The sequence below is a fragment of the Phoenix dactylifera genome, chromosome 9 (assembly GCF_009389715.1).
Source record: "Phoenix dactylifera cultivar Barhee BC4 chromosome 9, palm_55x_up_171113_PBpolish2nd_filt_p, whole genome shotgun sequence".
NCBI lineage: Eukaryota > Viridiplantae > Streptophyta > Magnoliopsida > Arecales > Arecaceae > Phoenix > Phoenix dactylifera.
Genome location: NC_052400.1, coordinates 10,419,139 through 10,438,412, shown reverse-complemented (window position 1 = coordinate 10,438,412; position 19,274 = coordinate 10,419,139). Strand labels below are relative to the sequence as shown.

General features: G+C 42.7%; 2 protein-coding genes and 1 long non-coding RNA gene across 6 annotated transcripts in view; 1 reads left to right on the top strand and 2 right to left on the bottom strand.

The window, feature by feature from the left end:
- The first annotated feature begins 21 nt into the window (after positions 1-21).
- Positions 22-3,505, top strand: LOC103705694. The gene is given in 7 exon segments (XM_008789513.4): positions 22-261; positions 467-784; positions 880-1,531; positions 1,810-2,009; positions 2,098-2,342; positions 2,426-3,058; positions 3,061-3,505. Coding segments are annotated over 6 exon segments (2,175 nt in total). The 5' UTR covers positions 22-261; positions 467-512; the 3' UTR covers positions 3,234-3,505.
- On the bottom strand, positions 3,249-16,878 carry LOC113462631. 2 transcript variants are annotated; one of them, XR_005513290.1, is made up of 4 exons: positions 16,719-16,878; positions 9,066-16,593; positions 8,080-8,938; positions 3,249-3,539 (listed from the first exon to the last, which is right to left on the bottom strand). It is a non-coding gene; the product is annotated as an uncharacterized LOC113462631 (long non-coding RNA). The 2 variants fall into 2 exon arrangements; XR_005513289.1 differs by having other exon boundaries at positions 8,080-16,593.
- Positions 16,879-18,500: 1,622 nt separating this feature from the next.
- LOC103705757 (aspartic proteinase 39-like) overlaps positions 18,501-19,274 on the bottom strand; it is a 34,284-nt gene continuing 33,510 nt past the window's right edge. For 2 of the 3 annotated variants that reach the window (XM_039129989.1, XM_039129988.1), the window contains one exon: positions 18,501-18,778. In XM_039129989.1, coding sequence (XP_038985917.1) covers positions 18,630-18,778 — 149 coding nt within the window. In that variant the 3' untranslated portion in view covers positions 18,501-18,629. The remainder of the gene's footprint in view (positions 18,779-19,274) is intronic. The other variant, XR_005513288.1, reaches the window with a different exon arrangement.

Genomic DNA, 19,274 nt, shown 5'->3' with positions numbered 1-19,274 from the left:
ACTCGACCCGATTTGGCGTGCAAGCTACAAAGATCTCGAAACCTAATTACCAGGAAGGTCCGCCGACTGTTTGCTCATTTGCCTCCCCAAACCCCTACTCTTTTCCCCCTCCCCATCCCTCGCCCTCAATCCTCGCCGGCGCCCCTGCCCCGACGAGAAAGGGCCCTCATCCCATCTTGTTCGCTAAATCCCCCCCCCTCTCGAGGCCTTCCCCAACCTCTCCTTATCTCTCCATCACCGCTGTCGCCGACGCCCCCCGAGGTACGAAACTCTCCTCTCCTAACAAAACCCTAACCCTTCACCACCGGAACCCTAACCCTAGCTCTCTCTCCCTTTTTACTTTCTCCTTAATTTCCCGTGTCAAAAGTTTCACAGATAAACAAAGAAAAATTTAATTCGATATTCTGTTTGACATTTGCCATCGATCAATTTTTCCAATTCGATAATTTTGCTCGAATTTTTGTAGATGGTATGGTCGTAACTCTAAGTTCTTGAAAGCATAAAACAAGTAAATGGAGGTAAAAGATTCGATTGACGACATACCGGTTCAAGATCCTCCGGACGAGGAGTTCTCGGCCGCCGACTTGACCTGGACCAAGTTCGGAACCACCGAACACCACGTCGATGATGTAGCTCTCATTCCCTATGCTCGTGTCGATGCATTCATAAGCGGCGAATGCTCGAACGCGGAGTGCCCGACTAGATTCCACATCGAAAGGGGCCGGAAAAGAGAAAAGGGCAGCTTGAAGGAATACAAAAGCGATGAATACCTCCAATACAGGCTGTAAGCCCCTCGAGATTCTCTCAAACACTTAATCAGATTCTTGTGTTCTTGAGAATCTATAGTCTAATTTTCAGCTGTTTTTGTGTTTGTTTAAGCTATTGGTGTTCATTTGGTCCTGAGAATTATGGGGAGGGAGGGAGCATCTTGCCAAGCCGGAGATACCGGCTGAACACGAGAAACCGTGCTGCTCGGCCGCAGTCGATGCGTGGATGCACCTGCCATTTTGCTGTGAAGCGCTTGTATGCCCGCCCTTCGATCGCGCTCATCATATATCATGAAAGGCGGCACATTAACAAGGCTGGTTTTATATGCCATGGGCCGCTCGACCGTGATGCTATCGGTCCTGGTGCCAAGAAGATTCCATACATTTGTAGTGAAATACAGCAGCAGACCATGTCTTTGATTTACCTTGGCATTCCTGAGGAGAATGTGTTGCAGAAACACATAGAAGGTGTGCAGCGTTACTGTGGTTCGAATGCGAAGGTCAATAGTCTTGCTTCGCAGTATGTCCAGAAGCTTGGGATGATCATCAAGAGGTCTACCCATGAGCTGGATCTTGATGACCAAGCTAGCATTCGCATGTGGGTTGAAAAGAATAGGAAATCAGTTTTCTTCTACCAGGATTCTACCGAGACGGATCCCTTTATCTTGGGAATCCAAACAGAGTGGCAGTTGCAGCAGATGATTCGATTTGGTCATCAAAGTCTTCTAGCATCAGACTCATCTTTTGGCATAAGCAAACTGAAGGTATTTGATTGATGATTGGCATCCTTTTTTTTTTTTGTGCTTTGAGAAATATCATACGCTCCTTTGAAAGATAGCTCTTGAAAACAATTGACCTTAAAAAAATTAAAACTTTTTACTGCTTGTAATAACAGGAACCAACACTGTATGTTTGCATTAAATGATAGCAAAATGAGTGAGCAATTTTAGCTACTGCTTTTTTGCAAACAGTTTTAGCTATATCGATGGGTGACTATTGATTAAATGTGGATCTTATGGTGTGTCCTTTTTGGTTGTTGCAGTATCCTCTGTACACACTCCTTGCGTTTGACTCAAGACAGCATGCTCTTCCTGTTGCTTGGGTTATAACCCGTACTATTGCTAAGCAGGACGTCGTTAAATGGATGAAAGCACTAGCAGATAGAGTTCGTGCAGTTGATTCAGGTTTTAAAATTGGTGGATTCATTATTGATGATCCAGCTTCAGAGATTGACCCAATCAGGTAAGACACTAGTTTTTGTATGTTGTTTAAGATTTCCAACCTTCTGCAATGCAATTTCATGGTCATTAACCCATCACATGTACTTCAGGGATGTATTTTGCTGCCCTGTTCTCTTCTCCCTTTGGCGGATTCGTAGATCGTGGCATAAAAATGTTGTCAAAAAATGCGGTAACATGGAAGTTCAACAAGAATTATTTAAGCGTCTTGGCAAAATTATGGACAGTGTCTGGAGTAAAGTAGATTATATGGATGCTCTGGAAGAATTATTTCAGGATTTTGTAGATCAGACTACCTTCATGCAATATTTCAAGGCATGTTGGGTTCCCAAAATTGGTAAGAGGCTGATAATTTCATCACTCTCCATTCTGTGTATGCTTATCTCATTCTATGTGCACTCATTCAGTTTTTTATGATAGAAATGTGGCTTGCAACTATTAGGAGTCTTCCACTAGCCGGCCAGGAGTCATGCGGTGCCACTGAAGGATACCATGTTAAGCTTAAGCTCAAAATTTATGATGATTCACATTTGGGTGCACTCCAACGTGTGGATTGGTTGGTGCACAAACTGACGACTGAGCTACACTCTGGCTACTGGCTTGATCTCTATGCAGATGAGAGTGGATCATTTCCAGCAGTGAAAGAGGAATACATTTCTTCCACTTCTTGGCACAGGGCATTGCAAATTCCAGATGATGCTGTTGTGTTTGACGATGAGGAGCACCTTTTCGCCAAGGTTGTAAGCCAGGAGGATGGTAGCCACACACACATGGTCTGGAATCCAGGATCAGAATTTGCTCTATGTGACTGTTCGTGGTCGATGCAGGGGAACCTTTGCAAGCATATCATAAAGGTTAACATGATGTGCCGACATCGAAAAGAGTATCAGCCTACATTGTCATATCAGTCATTTGAACATGTCCTACTCAATCTTTGGAGAAAGCCTATGGATGACTCCCTCTCACTTGATCAGTCAATGGCATGGGCCAGGCAAATGCAGGACAAAATTCAAGGATTAGTGGAGCTTACTACTACTGGAGATATTGCCAAAGTGACAAAAATTTACCATTGAAATGGGTCTGTAAGAAAGGGAGAACATTTGTTGGCAGGCCACCTGATAGTACTCTAGCTCTTCCTCCTACTTCGAAAAGTGATGCCCACAAGAGTGCCGCTAGGAAAAAGAACCGAAAGCGGAAAAGATTGTCCAGGATCAGGGGATCATCATGAGTTCTGCTTTTCTGTAAGAAGTGCTCTTCAAGAGTTACTTGTGGAGAAATTCAAGTAATTTCTTCAACAACCTGTCATATACTTCACCCTAGGCTGATGCAAATTGTTGTAGCTGCTTGCAATTGTGAATTCGGTATTATACATCTTCAATTCACTTCTCTGCATCATGTTAAGCATTTCTCAAGGGGCTCGTGCTTCCATATTTCACTCGCTTTTTGATATAGCTTGTTTAGTACTTGATTCTATGATCTATTTAAATCCCTGGAATTCGATGGTTTTATCCTCTCACAGTTATTCCATTGTGACCTGTTGCTGGAAATTGGACCTGGGGGCCGCCGCGAAGCCGGGGAAGGAGGAGGTCCGCTGCTGCAGGGGGCGGACGGCGGTGCGCCGGCCGGCCGCGTCCTCCGCCGCTGGGGGTGTGCAAGTCCGAAGAGGGGTGGTGCGTCCAGTCCTGTCCTGTCCTGCAAAAAAGCCGGTGGCCGGGCTCCCCGGCGCCGGCCCTCCGATGCCTAAGTCAGAGGGGGCAAGTATGTGGAGAGAGGAGGGAAGAGAGTATGTGGAGAAGACAGAGAGAGCTTCGGATTTTTCCTCTCGGGAGGAAGAGGCCTCCCCCCTCTTAGAGGGAGAAGCTCCCCTTTTATAGGGAGGGTGGCCGGATTACCTGTGATGTGACTGGGCGAATTAATGGGTTACCGTCACTTTCAGGGAGCTGTCACGATTGATCGGACCCGTTGGGGTGGTTGAACCGCCGGCCGTGGTGGGCCTGGGGTCCGTAGATGACAAGTGCATTGATTGCTGAGTGAACCGGTGGTCAGAAAGAGCCGTACTCTTTGATGGTTCAGTGATCCGGAGATCATCTTGAGCCGTGTTCATTTAATGACTGAGTGCATTGGAGGCCTGAGGGGGTCTCATGCATTAATGATAGGGTGTGCCGAATGCCTGCGGAGATCTTGTGCCTTAATGACTTGGGGATGGTGGCAGATTGAAGTGGAGTCATATATTTAGTTGTCAGATCCTTTGGAGGGTTAGGCGGAGATTGGATATTTGGCTAAGGCATGGGCTCGGCGGGGTTGCCTTTCTGGTCGGCGCTCTCTGGTCTCGGCCTTCTGTGCTCGGCAGCCTTTTGTGCTCGGCCTGCTGTGCTCGGCCGCCTGCTGTGCTCGGCCTGCTGTGCTCGGCCTGCTGTGCTCGGCTCGCTGTGCTCGGCCTTCTGGTCTCGGCCTTCTGGTCTCGGCTCTCTGGTCTATGAGCTCGAGAGCGGAAGAGCTCGATCACTTAGGATGAGCTCGAGAGCGGAAGAGCCCGATCACTTAGGATGAGCTCGAGAGCGGAAGAGCCCGATCACTTAGGATGAGCTCGAGAGCGGAGGAGCCCGATCACTTAGGATGAGCTCGAGAGCGGAGGAGCCCGATCACTTAGGATGAGCTCGAGAGCGGAAGAGCCCGATCACTTAGGATGAGCTCGAGAGCGGAAGAGCTCGATCACTTAGGGAGTTCGATCACTTAGGATGAGCTCGAGAGCGGAAGAGCCCGATCACTTAGGATGAACTCGAGAGCGGAAGAGCTCAATCACTTAGGATGAGCTCGAGCTTGCTGATGGATTTGGGTGCTATAATTACATTTGTGGGGTGGTCCATTTTTCCACCAACACTACCCCCCGACTTCCGAGTCCGAGCTGCTTTTTGGCTCGGGCGAAGGAAGTAGTTCAGTCATCGATCGTCCTGGTGCTGTGAGCGTTCTTACACCAAGGCGACTGAAGACGCTTTTTCTGCTCGGAGTCCGTTCTTTGGGGACGTCGGCAGAGAAGAATCCAAGTAAAGATAAATGAGAATGTAAAGACATTAAATGAATGGGTACCTTGTACCGTGTGCGTCCTTGCGCCGAGGCGACTGAAGACGCTTCTCTGCTCGGACTCCGTTCTTTGGGGACGTCGGCAGAGAAAAGTCCAAGAATAAAATAATGTAAAGACATTAAATGAATGGGTACCTTGTACCGTGTGCGTCCTTGCGCCGAGGCGACTGAAGACGCTTCTCTGCTCGGACTCCGTTCTTTGGGGACGTCGGCAGAGATCCAAAAATAGAAGAGCGGGCTGAGCTCGTTGGCTGAAGACGATGGAGCACGAGCCGAGCTCGTCCGGTCAGAGAGGACCGCTAACTCAGCCGATGGAGCACGAGCCGAGCTCGTCCGGTCAGAGAGGACCGCTAACTCATATTCGGGGAGCACGAGCCGAGCTCGACGGTGGAAGCCGATGGAGCACGAGCCGAGCTCGTCCGGTCAGAGAGGACCGCTAACTCATATTCGGGGAGCATGAGCCGAGCTCGACGGTGGAAGCCGATGGAGCACGAGCCGAGCTCGTCCGGTCAGAGAGGACCGCTAACTCATAGCCGATGGAGCACGAGCCGAGCTCGTCCGGTCAGAGAGGACCGCTAACTCATATCCCGACGTCTCGGGCGTCCCTATAGCCGGGGCATCCCGTTGTGGCAGGGCATCCCAATATGTTGGGGCATCCTGACGTCTCAGGGCATCCTGACCGTGGTCAGGGCAGGAGAACGAGCCGAGCTCGTTGGCTAACCTGAAAATAGATAAAATATTGAATTTATTTGAAGCCAAAGTGGCGTCCTGTACCTTTTGGAGATATTTTGATAGCTCTCGAGCTTCGAAGTCCCTCAGGACTTGGTTCGGCACCGGCCTTCTTTGGCTTGATTTTTTAGGTGTTTTGCGCTCGAGTTTCTGAGCTCGGTCTGCATGAGCTCGGCGGGGGCTTCAGTGATGGCGACGCTCTGAAAGGGGAGCAATGTCGCGGGCGCCGTCCCAAGGACTTACGCCCGTAAGGAGGGAGTACATGCTGGTTTCTTGCTTGCTGCCGGAAGACAGAAGACTTGGAAGGATAATGGGATTTAATGGGGCTGTACCCTTTGTCACAGAGGCTTACAATCCCATTTTAAAGCTCCATAACTTTCCTTCTCTAGACCTCAGCTTTTATTTCTCTTTCCCCCCAACTCGTTGACGTGAGACTTGGACTACTACTTCTCACTGGTTGCCCCCACATACGTCGTTGCAGCGGGAGCCATGCCTGATTCGAGATGGCTCGGGAGTCAGGAGAAAGTTTCTTCCTCTGCTTCACATGATTCCGTGGAGGCGGCACAGGAGGGGCCTCCACTTGTTGCAGGCTTTGGGCTGCAAATAGCTAGCGCTTGGACTTGCTGCACAAGCGCATCGAAGTGCTCGAGTTGGACTTGTGGAACTTGATCTACCGGAGATCTTGATGGTGAATTTTGGACTGAGCGTTTGGGACTTGGAGCATGATACTCGAAGGGGAAACCCGCTTGTAGGGGGCTCCGGTTGAACTGGAGCTGGAGGAGGCGGTGCCATTGGGATGCCCCTGGGTTGCAGGCTTTGGACAGCGGTAGCCAGGGCCTGCACTTGTTGTACCAGGGCATCGAACTGCTCCGGCCGAACTTGATGAACTGACTCGGTCGGAGGTGATGAGTTCCGGACGGAACGCTCCGGACTAGGTGGAGGTCGTTGAGAGGCATTGGAAGCCCCTTTGCTTCTTAGCTTCATGGCAGCGAACTCGGTCCCTTCCTCTAGCGCCAACTGTTGCTGGAAATTGGACCCGGGGGCCGCCGCGAAGCCGGGGAAGGAGGAGCTCCGCTGCTGCAGGGGGCGGACGGCGGTGCGCCGGCCGGCCGCGTCCTCCGCCGCGGGGGGTGTGCAAGTCCGAAGAGGGGTGGTGCGTCCAGTCCTGTCCTGTCCTGCAAAAAAGCCGGTGGCCGGGCTCCCCGGCGCCGGCCCTCCGATGCCTAAGTCAGAGGGGGCAAGTATGTGGAGAGAGCAGGGAAGAGAGTATGTGGAGAAGACAGAGAGAGCTTCGGATTTTTCCTCTCGGGAGGAAGAGGCCTCCCCCCTCTTAGAGGGAGAAGCTCCCCTTTATAGGGAGGGTGGCCGGATTACCTGTGATGTGACTGGGCGAATTAATGGGTTACCGTCACTTTCAGGGAGCTGTCACGATTGATCGGACCCGTTGGGGTGGTTGAACCGCCGGCCGTGGTGGGCCTGGGGTCCGTAGATGACAAGTGCATTGATTGCTGAGTGAACCGGTGGTCAGAAAGAGCCGTACTCTTTGATGGTTCAGTGATCCGGAGATCATCTTGAGCCGTGTTCATTTAATGACTGAGTGCATTGGAGGCCTGAGGGGGTCTCATGCATTAATGATAGGGTGTGCCGAATGCCTGCGGAGATCTTGTGCCTTAATGACTTGGGGATGGTGGCAGATTGAAGTGGAGTCATATATTTAGTTGTCAGATCCTTTGGAGGGTTAGGCGGAGATTGGATATTTGGCTAAGGCATGGGCTCGGCGGGGTTGCCTTTCTGGTCGGCGCTCTCTGGTCTCGGCCTTCTGTGCTCGGCCTTCTGTGCTCGGCCTTCTGTGCTCGGCAGCCTGCTGTGCTCGGCAGCCTGCTGTGCTCGGCCTGCTGTGCTCGGCAGCCTGCTGTGCTCGGCCTGCTGTGCTCGGCCTTCTGGTCTCGGCCTTCTGGTCTATGAGCTCGAGAGCGGAAGAGCTCGATCACTTAGGATGAGGTCGAGAGCGGAAGAGCCCGATCACTTAGGATGAGCTCGAGAGCGGAGGAGCCCGATCACTTAGGATGAGCTCGAGAGCGGAAGAGCTCGATCACTTAGGGAGTTCGATCACTTAGGATGAGCTCGAGAGCGGAAGAGCCCGATCACTTAGGATGAGCTCGAGAGCGGAAGAGCTCAATCACTTAGGATGAGCTCGAGCTTGCTGATGGATTTGGGTGCTATAATTACATTTGTGGGGTGGTCCATTTTTCCACCAACATGACCAACATAGAGAAGTTACTGTTTGAGCTCATCAATTTTGTAAGTTGCTGTTTTGGCCTGACAGTGATCACCCTGTAGGCGTCGTGGAATGTATCTTTTGATGGGTATGCTTGAGAATGGTCATTGAATTCTGATGTTATCACATGTAGATCATCACCTTCTTACTGATGTCATCCTCCTTGAGTTACTTTAGTGCAACTTTAGGAGTAGGTATCTTTGTAAGTATGTGCTGCCATAAACACTTCCTTGGATAAGTGCCTTATTAGATTACATCCTACAGTGAGATTACACGAGTACAACGAACCTTTCATGCTTGTGATTTACTCAGAGATCATAATATCAATATATTGATACAGAAAGCATCATTTGGTACTTGAAGAAAACTCAGCAGCCCATCAGTGCGGCCTCAGCAGAAATGGTGATTTGCTATTAAGACATCTCGAGTATCCAGTGGAATCTCACGCAGTTTTTGCATGTGGTTCTTTTTGTTACCTAAAGACAGTTGGGCATCATCATAGGCAGCACAAACTGATCCTGTCAACCATGTAAAGTTCATCTGATGCTGTAGATCAACTCAGAAAGACTGGAGGTGAAGACCCTTGAGTGCAACAATGTAGCTGAAGCTGATTAACTGACAAAGCTTCTGGAATATGACATTTATTTGATGCACAAGATATAGTAAATGTACAGAATGACACTTCACAGAAGTTTTGCTAAAGTTCGTTCCAAGAGTGTCCAGCTGATCAGAACTTTTCGATGTGATGCATCCTGCAGTGATCTGGCATTATGGAAGGCAGCATTTGTGGTCAACAGAGTTGGTCTTGTTGGACTTATCAAATCAAGCAACAGGAGATCCTTTCACTGCCCATTTCAAAATTAGGTCACTATGAAGGATAGTTCTCGCAGGCAAGGAAATTGAAGTAGAGATAGACTAATGATTTTCTAATCTGTTAGGAAAAGTGTTTAATTAAGGGTTTGAAAAACAAACCTGGTCAGGGAACTACAAGATTCGTATTAGAGGTAGATTCAGGTTAGATCTAGTGTTTCGATTCCAAAATTACCCTTCATGGATGAGAGCCTGTGTTGCTTCTGTTGTGGCTGCAATAAGTTCTACTGAGACATGGCCCCAGTATGAAAGAAATGTAAATGATATCTTACTTAGATCTATGAGACATCAACAAGAACATAAATGTTTCAGGAAATTAGCAGGGCTGAGATATGGATGTCGATGAAGGTGCTGGTGGCAATCATGCTATATTGATGCTTCAATCTATGAGTAGAGGTACCACGGGCTACAGCTATCAAGCCAAAACAAGAGGCTTACCTACTTTTGCCTCGACTTGGGGTCTGGTGACAGGTCCAAACTAATTAGAGGCTTAAATTCCTACATCAAGGTTGCCTATGTCTAGTGAACCATGGGTACAACAGAATAACCATTTTCCCATTTGTAGAGGAAATAGATTTTCTTTTTGGCAGCAGCAGAGAAAATAGTTAAAGTAAAAAATCATCTTCAGCAGTTTACCACCTAGTTATAGGATATCATTGATGATTTTTCCTGCAAAAATAGCCTGAAACTAGTTGATCTATAGTTATTTGTTCAAACTCTTGTACGATCTCTCAGAGACCTTACCTGCCAGCTAGAGGGCTTTGGCACACCAAAAAGTAATACAAAAATAAGCCATGCAATTAATGTATGATTTTTCCTATTGCTCCTATTTTGTTGCACTAGGAAAATTGAATATCAGCTATATCACAGTTACTGTCAAATTTTCTATATTATGGTCGCACTGCTCATTTTAGCATATGGAGATGGGTGACTATGCATCACATTCTCAAATGAGATTTCTATGTTAAAATAGCAGTGCTCCTTTACAAAAGCTGAGATAGCCTCAGATAGGTAGCCAACTAGCTCTTCAAATCCACTAAAACTTCTCAATGACAATATCAATCAATGAGAAGCTAATGACAAGTAGCGAGAAAAAAGTGCATCCCAATAATGTACAGAATATAGAGAGAATCAGAAGTCATAGACCAACTTTACCATTGCGCTAAAACCCACCATCTAAGCAGATCGCAATTAGTAGAAGGTTAAAAAAATTACATGTGCAATAATTTCCTGCAAGAAGATTAAGGTCACAGAGTTATTAGCTTCAGTTAATTGTGCACTAGTGCATGGCCTGCAGCTGCTTCTAGGAATAGGGATGAAATGAGTGGAACTACTGTTCATGCCTCAGAAGCTTGAAAATGAAAAAAAAGCCCTAGTATTCTATGTAATATAGGGCTGCCAAATGGCGGAGCAGCTTACAAACAGCTTGAACTTGATTAAGCAAGAAGCTGGGGTTTTTTTCCTTAGAAGCTCATTTTGGTTTGTTAACTAAGAAAACTAACAAAACTCAAAGTTAGTTAACAAGTCAAGCTTGGGCAGCACCAAGCTGGCCTTAACTAAGTCATGGACAGTTTAGGTCAATAGTATGACTCTCCGGTTAATAAACCCTTGATTTTTCATAGAAAAAGCATGTCCAATAAAAATTAAGTGGGATGTGATAAAGGCTTCACCCAATCTTCCCTCAAAAAAGTACTTATAATAATGTAATAGTCAAAAAATTAGAAAGAAATGGTTGCTAGCTCAGTTATGCTCGCTAGCAAGCTCAAGCTCTGTGGAAACTTGCCATCAACAAAAAAAAAAAAAGAAGCTCAGAGGACGTGTTTGTGCTTGTGTATTATAAGTTTATAACTAGTATTCTTCAAAAAGTGCTTATATTTTATTTACCAAAAACAGGAAATTTCAGGTTTATATGTGAATACCTGCAATGAAAACTTAAAACGTATCAACAAAACCCCAAAAGGAAAACCCCATTCTGGTTGTGTTTCAAGGGGTTGATATCTTTTTAACGGATTGACTTTAGTTGAGAGTACACGGGATGGATTCCCATACCATCCCTCTAATAACTTTGAAAATTGCTAGTTGTTCTCCCAATCTATCAAGTTGAGACATCTTGCTGCAGGAAGTCAAATTGTTTCACAAAGACAGCATGCTGGTTTATTTCCTTCTCACCATATGCGAGAACTATGTGATCTTACTAGACATTATGTTACTAAGTAAACAGCTGTCAGAAACGTGATGACTGAACGTAGACTTTAAAATTGTCCTGTAATGTCTAAATGAATTCAAAATATAAAATAGTAAAAACTTCCTGGTCCCTCACCAGGTATTAAGATGAAAGCTACAGCTTCCATGTCCTCCAAGCAACAGAAAACCAGAAGAGCAGGGTAATCAGCCATTCTAAAAAGAAATGATGCAAGGCAGAGTTGCTATCATCAGGTTCTTATTTGAAGTCCATGACGTTGACTTTTTCTCCACATATATGGCAAGCGTTCAAGAGGTCATCTGGGACCACAAGAATACCAACTAAAGTCTGACTACAATATAGATATATGTTGGACTTTATTTGAAGTCCACGACCTTAACTGTTTCTCCACATATATGTTAGAGTTCAAGAGGTCATCTGGGACCACAAGATACTAACTAAAGTCCGACTTCAATATAGATATATCGAAGCCAAATTGCCCAACCTACTAGATTAAGATCAGCTAGTCAGAATACACTAGTTTGGTAGTCTTGTTACTCATTTTCTAGGTTCTATTGTGCCTGAGGACACACAGTACCATGAACAGAAAAAAATTCTTAATATGAAATTCTCAAAGGGTCAACTATTTCATAATCTCTAACAATTTTACTGTATCTGTACATTCCTGTCACCAGAAGCAATATAAGGTCCATGTTGCAGATCCATCTAAGAATTGTAATAACAATTTACGAGGTGGGAAACAAATGTTGAAAATCAAATTGTGGTCTCTGCTACTCTGGCAGAAATTTGGAATTCCCATAATTACAATTTAGATTACAAATATAACAATCTAAATTAATAAGATATGCCAAATGTCTTCTGCTAAAACTCTATGACTTCACAGTCAAGGTAATTGGCAAATACTTCAGGGAAAAAAAAAACAACTTTGACCAAAATTTGTGAGATCTAAACTTGCAGAACTCATGGAGAAAATCTCAAAATAAGCCACCAAATAATAGTTGAAAATATATAAGTATACAATGGTTCGCATTGATAAATTTCAAAATAGTAGATTAACATCCAAAAGGCAGACAATGGGGAAAAATCCCTGTTTTAAAATTTACTACTTCAAAAGATTAAAAAGGTTATGAAGGATGCAGAAGCATAAACAGAAACCTTAAGCTGCAACATTCAAATATCCATACAGCAGGCAAGGAAAGAAAAGGAGTGGAAAACTAAAGACTAAAATTGCATTTAATAAGTTAAGGGTAGGATAGTTGGAATTTGGTAAAAAGACATAGCTAGGGGATTATGAACCTACCCCTTGGGAGAAACAACTCTTGGAGATAAGAGACGCTTAGATGAAAAAAACAAAATAGTCTTTTGTTTGCCTGAGTCCATGGATTCCAGTAAACTCAAGAATCTATCATTAATTGACCTTGAGAATGCAAAGATCTCAATAAAGTGCTAGAGAACTTGAATAAAAAAATAACATTACTTTTTTCATTAAATTACTTACTGAAAATTATATGACCTGACAAACAGAATGTTTATACATCAACATTTTAAATACCGTGGGATGGCCCCTCTCAGTTCCTCCATGGAATGGGATGCCTCGCATTCTAACACAAGGGATAATCATCGAAACACTCAGGACAGTTCCCCGTCCCAACACTCGAGATGGTGGGACGCCCTGCCATCTCATCAGTATTTAAAATCTTGATATACATGAAATGATAAATGAATACAAATGAATAAATTATGTACATTTGATTTGAACATTAAACAGGTTTTAAATATTGGTAATAAACCATGTACCATTTTTCTATTGGAAAGGTATGATATTGGAATAGTATCAGTATTGATAGTACATACTGAAACGGGTAGCATAAACAAGAATAAAAAACCATCAGTACCAACCAATACAATTAGTACGATACTCATTAATATGCACCAGTCCGAACTAGTACAATTGATGTATACTAGTATGGATGGTCAATCCGATACCCATAGCAATGCCGATCATGTCAAAGAGATATGATACCATACTAATCCATTGGTTTTTAAATTTTTGGCATACAAATTATAGAATGTACGATAAGATAGGTCTCTTGTTTAGGGACATTGAGGTCCATCATGCCCAGTTTAAGGACATAAAGGTCATAAACCCGAGATACCCTTTGACCATTTATCATCCATCACAAAGGTTTCTAACCCTATGTTATTGGGTCCATCAGGATATTTCAGGGAAATGGTAAACTAGCATAGCTAATATAACAAAAAGGCTGTCAAGGAGGTCCCCTCCCCATCACAAAAGCACGATATGCAGAATGGTGATGCATATTGTTGGATATTGATATTTCAGAGCCAATTCAAAAGGAATCCAAAAATGACAAGAATTTTGTTCTAATGGTGATTAATAGCAAAAGAATTATCACTCCCAATCACTGATAGAGGCTTTCCACAAGATATTTTAGATATTATATAGCAGAGATAGAAAACAATATTAGGGGATGAGGAGCAGCAAAGGTGAGTCTTTTCATCTAGAGGCTGGAGGGTAGCATCATAATGCATCCTCAATATTGGTAACTCTGTGTTTTCCAAATACCAGAGGCTTAGGTAGACATCCCTGCTCTCTGAATAATAAATGTTGGACACAGTTTCCAATCGTCCATAGATCCTTTAAACAGGAATGTCCACCGTTTTGTAGCTGAAAATACATAGGAGAATGAAATCAATAACTAAATACCTAGGAGAATGAAATCACTATCTCTTTTATAAGCACAATCTGCTTTGTCTTCAAAACATATCAAGTTAAATCTGTACAACGTATGTGAAATGAACACTCTCAATAAATATTACGAATTTGTCGGAAAAGTGACTCGTGATTATACAAGATCATGGTCTGCCGTACCACCCCGTAACGTACTGTAACGTACTGAGGAAAAATCGGTACAAAACTTAATTTCAAGCCGGTACAAGCCCATACTGCCCCGTACCGAGGTACGTACTGGCTTATATCGAGGTGTACCGACCTGTGTTGAAGTGTACTGAGATAAAAATTAAGAAAAATAGTAAAAGAATTATTTCAATACAAAGGTGTAACGTGTCGTACCATACCGTAATGAACCGATAAGATTCCGATACAGTACCCGGTATCGAGATTGCGGACCTTGTGCGAGACCATATGCATCAAACAATCTAAACTCATTTCTTTTTTCAGTTGTCCCTTTCCCCTACAATGTCCATTATGATGGAAGTCTAACTAGTTACGTCTAAAAGGAGGCTTTCTTATACTTAAGTGTGCTAAAATTTGTGGGATAACAATATACTCCTTAGAAGGAATATCTGTTAAACTAGGCAAATCTAAAGAGAAAATGACCTCCATACTGTTCAATTTGGCAACTCCAGAGCAAGAATAGCCTCCATATAATTAAATGTAGCACATGGACCGCAAGGGTGACCACGATGTTGTTAAATTGGACAAGTCAAACAAAAAGGTGAAAATGGATTTCCATGTCCTTAGACCTACAAAAAATGAACCTCCAAGTCCCTAACCTCGGTGTTATATCTTAAATATTTTTCCAAGTCAAATGCACATAATTCATCAATTAATATCTAATTTATTGATTCATGTATACTAGGGTATGTCCATGTAAAATTCATTTTTGCAAACAATATCTCCCTAAAGGGCATTCCTTCCAAATGGAAAATTTATGATCCCACAAGTTATGGAATGCTCAGAGATAAAGCAGGCTTCTTGCAAGATTTAGATAATTGGACACTGGTGAAATTTGACCCAAAAGGAATGTGCAAAAGCAATTTGGCAGAAAAGGATACAAATTTAGTGATGCATACTGAGCCATGACTACAAAGGGAAACTTTTTTACTAGGTCTAGAAATGGCTTTTGGTTGAGTTACATAATAGAGATCAGATTTTAATATTCATCAGAACATTCAATTTCACTTTACCATATTACTTATTAGGCTTGATACTATTTGAAGATAAAAGATGTGCATATGGTGAAGGAATTACAATGTAAAACAATAACAATAGGCATCAGGTTTCAGGGTCATGGATATGTCTATGGTACTTGTTTATCTCTATGCTACCTAGACAGTCGCATCCTGCTCCTATAATCCATGTTGGATACCTATCCAAATCAAGTACACATTAGACACCAGGAAACTTATCAATTTTTTTACTTGCAGTTTTTAGAAATTGGTAGAGAGTTGGTCTCTTCAACAATGAATTCCACCCACTATAATTTGTCCTAAGTATGAAATTTTAATTCCTATTACGTTAGATTGAGAACTTCTACATTACAAAAACATTCTTTTTGATTCTTATCTCATTATCTCCATAATACCAGAGCTTTAAATTTACAATTGTTAGTTGTCAGCATGGTTACCCACACCTCATACACTGTAGATAACTCTGATGCTTAATATGACATAGAATCCAATCTTACAACAGACTCTGAAATATATTACCACCTCTTCACTAATCTGTCTCAATGTTCTTGTCTTTTCCTCCTTTGCACCCACTTCCCCAAGATTATTTACTATTCAGTGAAAGGAAATCATTCCAGGTACAATGGTCCTATTAGTTGCACATCCTCATCGCCTATGAGCTTTATGTCAAATAGTCTTGGTCCTCAGGTTTGACAAAATTAATCCTAGCCATTAATTGTCAAAGGTGCATCATCCAAATTGTGTGAAAATTAAAGACTAGCAGGAGAAAAATCCAAAAGTAATGTGTATAGTGTTTTTTCTACATAGGGCCAGCACGACATGCTAGAACTCGATGCTTACAAAATTGAAAAGATATAAAACACTGTTACAAGTTATTCCACAGATATGCTGCAATAAGATGAGATCATTTATATTTAGCACCAAAGCTGCCTTAGTTTGGGCTTCTATGAAGAATTGATTAACATTAGAAGTTACAACACTCGAAATAAATTTGATCTTCACCTAGCATCTTCAGTTAAAAAAATACACACTCACACTCATTTTGTAGCTGATAATATATTTAGCAAGATATAGGATAAAACATCCAGAATAAAGTCAACGATTTCACAATCGAATTTACAAACATATGTTTTCAGTTTTTGCAAAAATCATATATAAAACCGAGCAGAAGCAAAAAATTTATGACTGAATATGGAGCAGAAATACGTTCCAAATAATATATATTTAAAAAAAAAAGAAAAAGAGGAGTGAAGACACAACTCCAAGCTGCTTATAGTCTTATACTCTGAAGAGAAACAATTTAAGCTCATACATCGCCAAAAAATGCAGTTTCAGCTGATACCAAAAGAAAAAATCATTCATCCTTAACCCGCTCAACAGGAGGGGCGGTGGATTCCGATCGCATGGCGTCTTCTTCTCTCAGTATCTTCTCCATGTCTTGTAATCTCGTCCTCACAACATTGGTGATTAGAACTGGGGAGAGTGAACGATTCAGTTAGGGTTTAAGAGAAAGAGAGAGAGAGAGAGAGAGAGAGAGAAGGAGGGAGAGAGAGAGAGAGAGCGAGCAAAAGAGGGAGGAAAGGGGGTTGATACTATACCTGCGGCTGTTCCCAATGTCCAAATCCACAGGATTTTGAGCCCGGGGCTCTTCTCCCTCCATCGCGTCACCATCAGAACGGAAGAGGGAGAAGCGAAAGCGCAAGGAGGCGAGGATTTCTATATCTCCTCATTACCGATCACACGTGCTATGCACGCGTACACGTGACAAAATCGATGCTTTTCAGACTAGTAAGATTTTAGGCTTAAAAAAACCCCTGCATTTTATATGAATTTACAAATTTACCAATACACATCAAATGGATGTAATACCAATCAGGTATTTTTTCGGTCCTCTTTCTAATTAGAATGGAAACTTATCGATGGTGCTTATTTGTGTGGAGTAGTTAGCTAGAAATAATTATCGGCTGATAAAAAAATAATTAGATAATAATTAGATCTGCATCACTATCATCCTTATAAACAAAATTAACCTTGAAGCTCTATTTCTAACTCCATCCTCTGCTCCAAGCCTCCTTCTTAAGTTGGTCACAAAATTCCTATCGGCAACCTTTTGGACGCCACTACTCCTATTCTTCTCTTCTCTTTCTCTCTCCTCCTCTCCTCCCTCCCTCCCTCCCTCCCTCCAAAATGAGAACAAAGAATTTGTTGAGATACACAGAAGCAATTTTAATGAGAGTTATGAGGAGCTATATATGGAAATATGAATAGAGTTTCATATATAATTTGTAATATGCTTTTTCCCAAAAATATTGTAACTTACTCATTTTCTTATTAAATGCAACCATATTACGAAATATTAATTTATTATGTCTTTATAGTTTAGCAAATTAGTACTTATGTCTTAATCATACCTCGGCCACATAGCATTCCCTTCAACCAGCTAGAGAACACTTTGAATGGTTGTGAATTGCGATGGTGACACAAGAAGCTTCTATAAAGAGCCGACAACTTTGGTGCAAGGAATCATACCTTTTCCCTCAGTCGTGCATTTCCATTATCTCCATACTGGTTACCGTACAAACTAGCTCGGCTTTTATCAATTTGCTAATTTTTTATAGTTTAGAGAGTTAGTAATTATATCTTAGCCATCGGCCAACTGCTAATGACATAATGTTCGCTAGCCAGAGAGGCCCCTTGCATGGCTGTGATAGTGTGACAAGAAGCTACTAGCAAGGTTGCGAAAAGCTTTTGCACGACAAATCATAAATTCCTTTTATTCGTGCATTTATGTAATCTCCAAGTAATGAACAAAAGAAAGTAAAGTAGTAGGGAAGAGCACATCTGCTTGCAGGTTATAGAATTCATTGATCTATGTTTTTTTTTTCACCTTCTTGCTAATGAGGCCCCGCTGCATCTTAATGAGTTCAGATGTAGCAATACGAATTTCATGATGTTAATAATGTGGCTTTATTTAAAGCCTGTTCATGTCTGGTCGAACACAATAAAACCTAACGAGACTACATAAACCAATCTTTAATATGCAATGGATATGAAAGCAGCCGAATGTCAAATGAGACTTTGAAGGGGTTGAGATATGACAGTGGGAAATACTTCAATTGGGAAACGGACAGATGACATAAGGAGTTCCATTCAATATTGCCTTGGGAAAATGGAGCATCAGTAACTACAAAGAAAAAGGTGAAGGTATTTATTTCTGTTGAACTAAGACTGGTCGTTTAGGATATGTTTTGAGCGATTTATGCTCATTTGTCGTAGGCAAGTGTCAGGAAGTCAGTTCTAGAGACTCCTGACGAAGAATTCTACACCTGACAAGCTTCAAAAGTCCCGAGCGACAAAAGCATCAACTTATCATATGATTCTCATGGTCTGCAATCAAGCTTGGTTCGTAACTTTGGCACTTCAAGATAAAGATGACATACTTCCACCGTCTAAACGATTATTATTACTGGGTTATCAGCAGAAGTCGTGCTTCCATCGTCTGTGGCAATTCAGTAAAGCAAGTAATACATCATAATAATTAGTGACAACAATGATGTGAACCTTCCTGTCTTCATTGTACATGCAGAGGTAATATGGTGGGCATCAACACTATAAATCTCTCCAGTTTTGTCATCTTGAATTTTGATGCTAGAGGAGCCTGCAATCAACCATGATGAAGTCAACAATCAATAATTTGAACTAGAACACATTATGGCTGTGTAATAAATCATACTTTCAAGGAAATAAAAAAAAAAAAACTTACCGTTGGCCTTGCATATTCAGAACCTAATGTGAAATTGAAAGTGATTGATGCTAACAAGAAAAAAAACAATAAAACATTTTTTTGATGCTAAGAAGCTAATAAAGAATAAATAAGATACTTGAGTATAAATAGGAAGCTTGATAGTTACTGGAAGAAGGGAGAAGCTCCATAGAAGGATTGAGCAGATTCTACAACTATTGTCTGTATGCGAACCTTCTAGAAATTGGTACCCAATTCCTGGCCAAGGAAAAATGAGGCAAGAGAGGGGCCTGCATGAAACCTATAAGGCCAGTTGGCAGATAAGCGAATCTACATTATGGATCGATTTAAGATCATCCAACCAAAGAGCAACCCTCAAAAATTCCCCTGGACTTGCAAAAAGAGTCCAGAT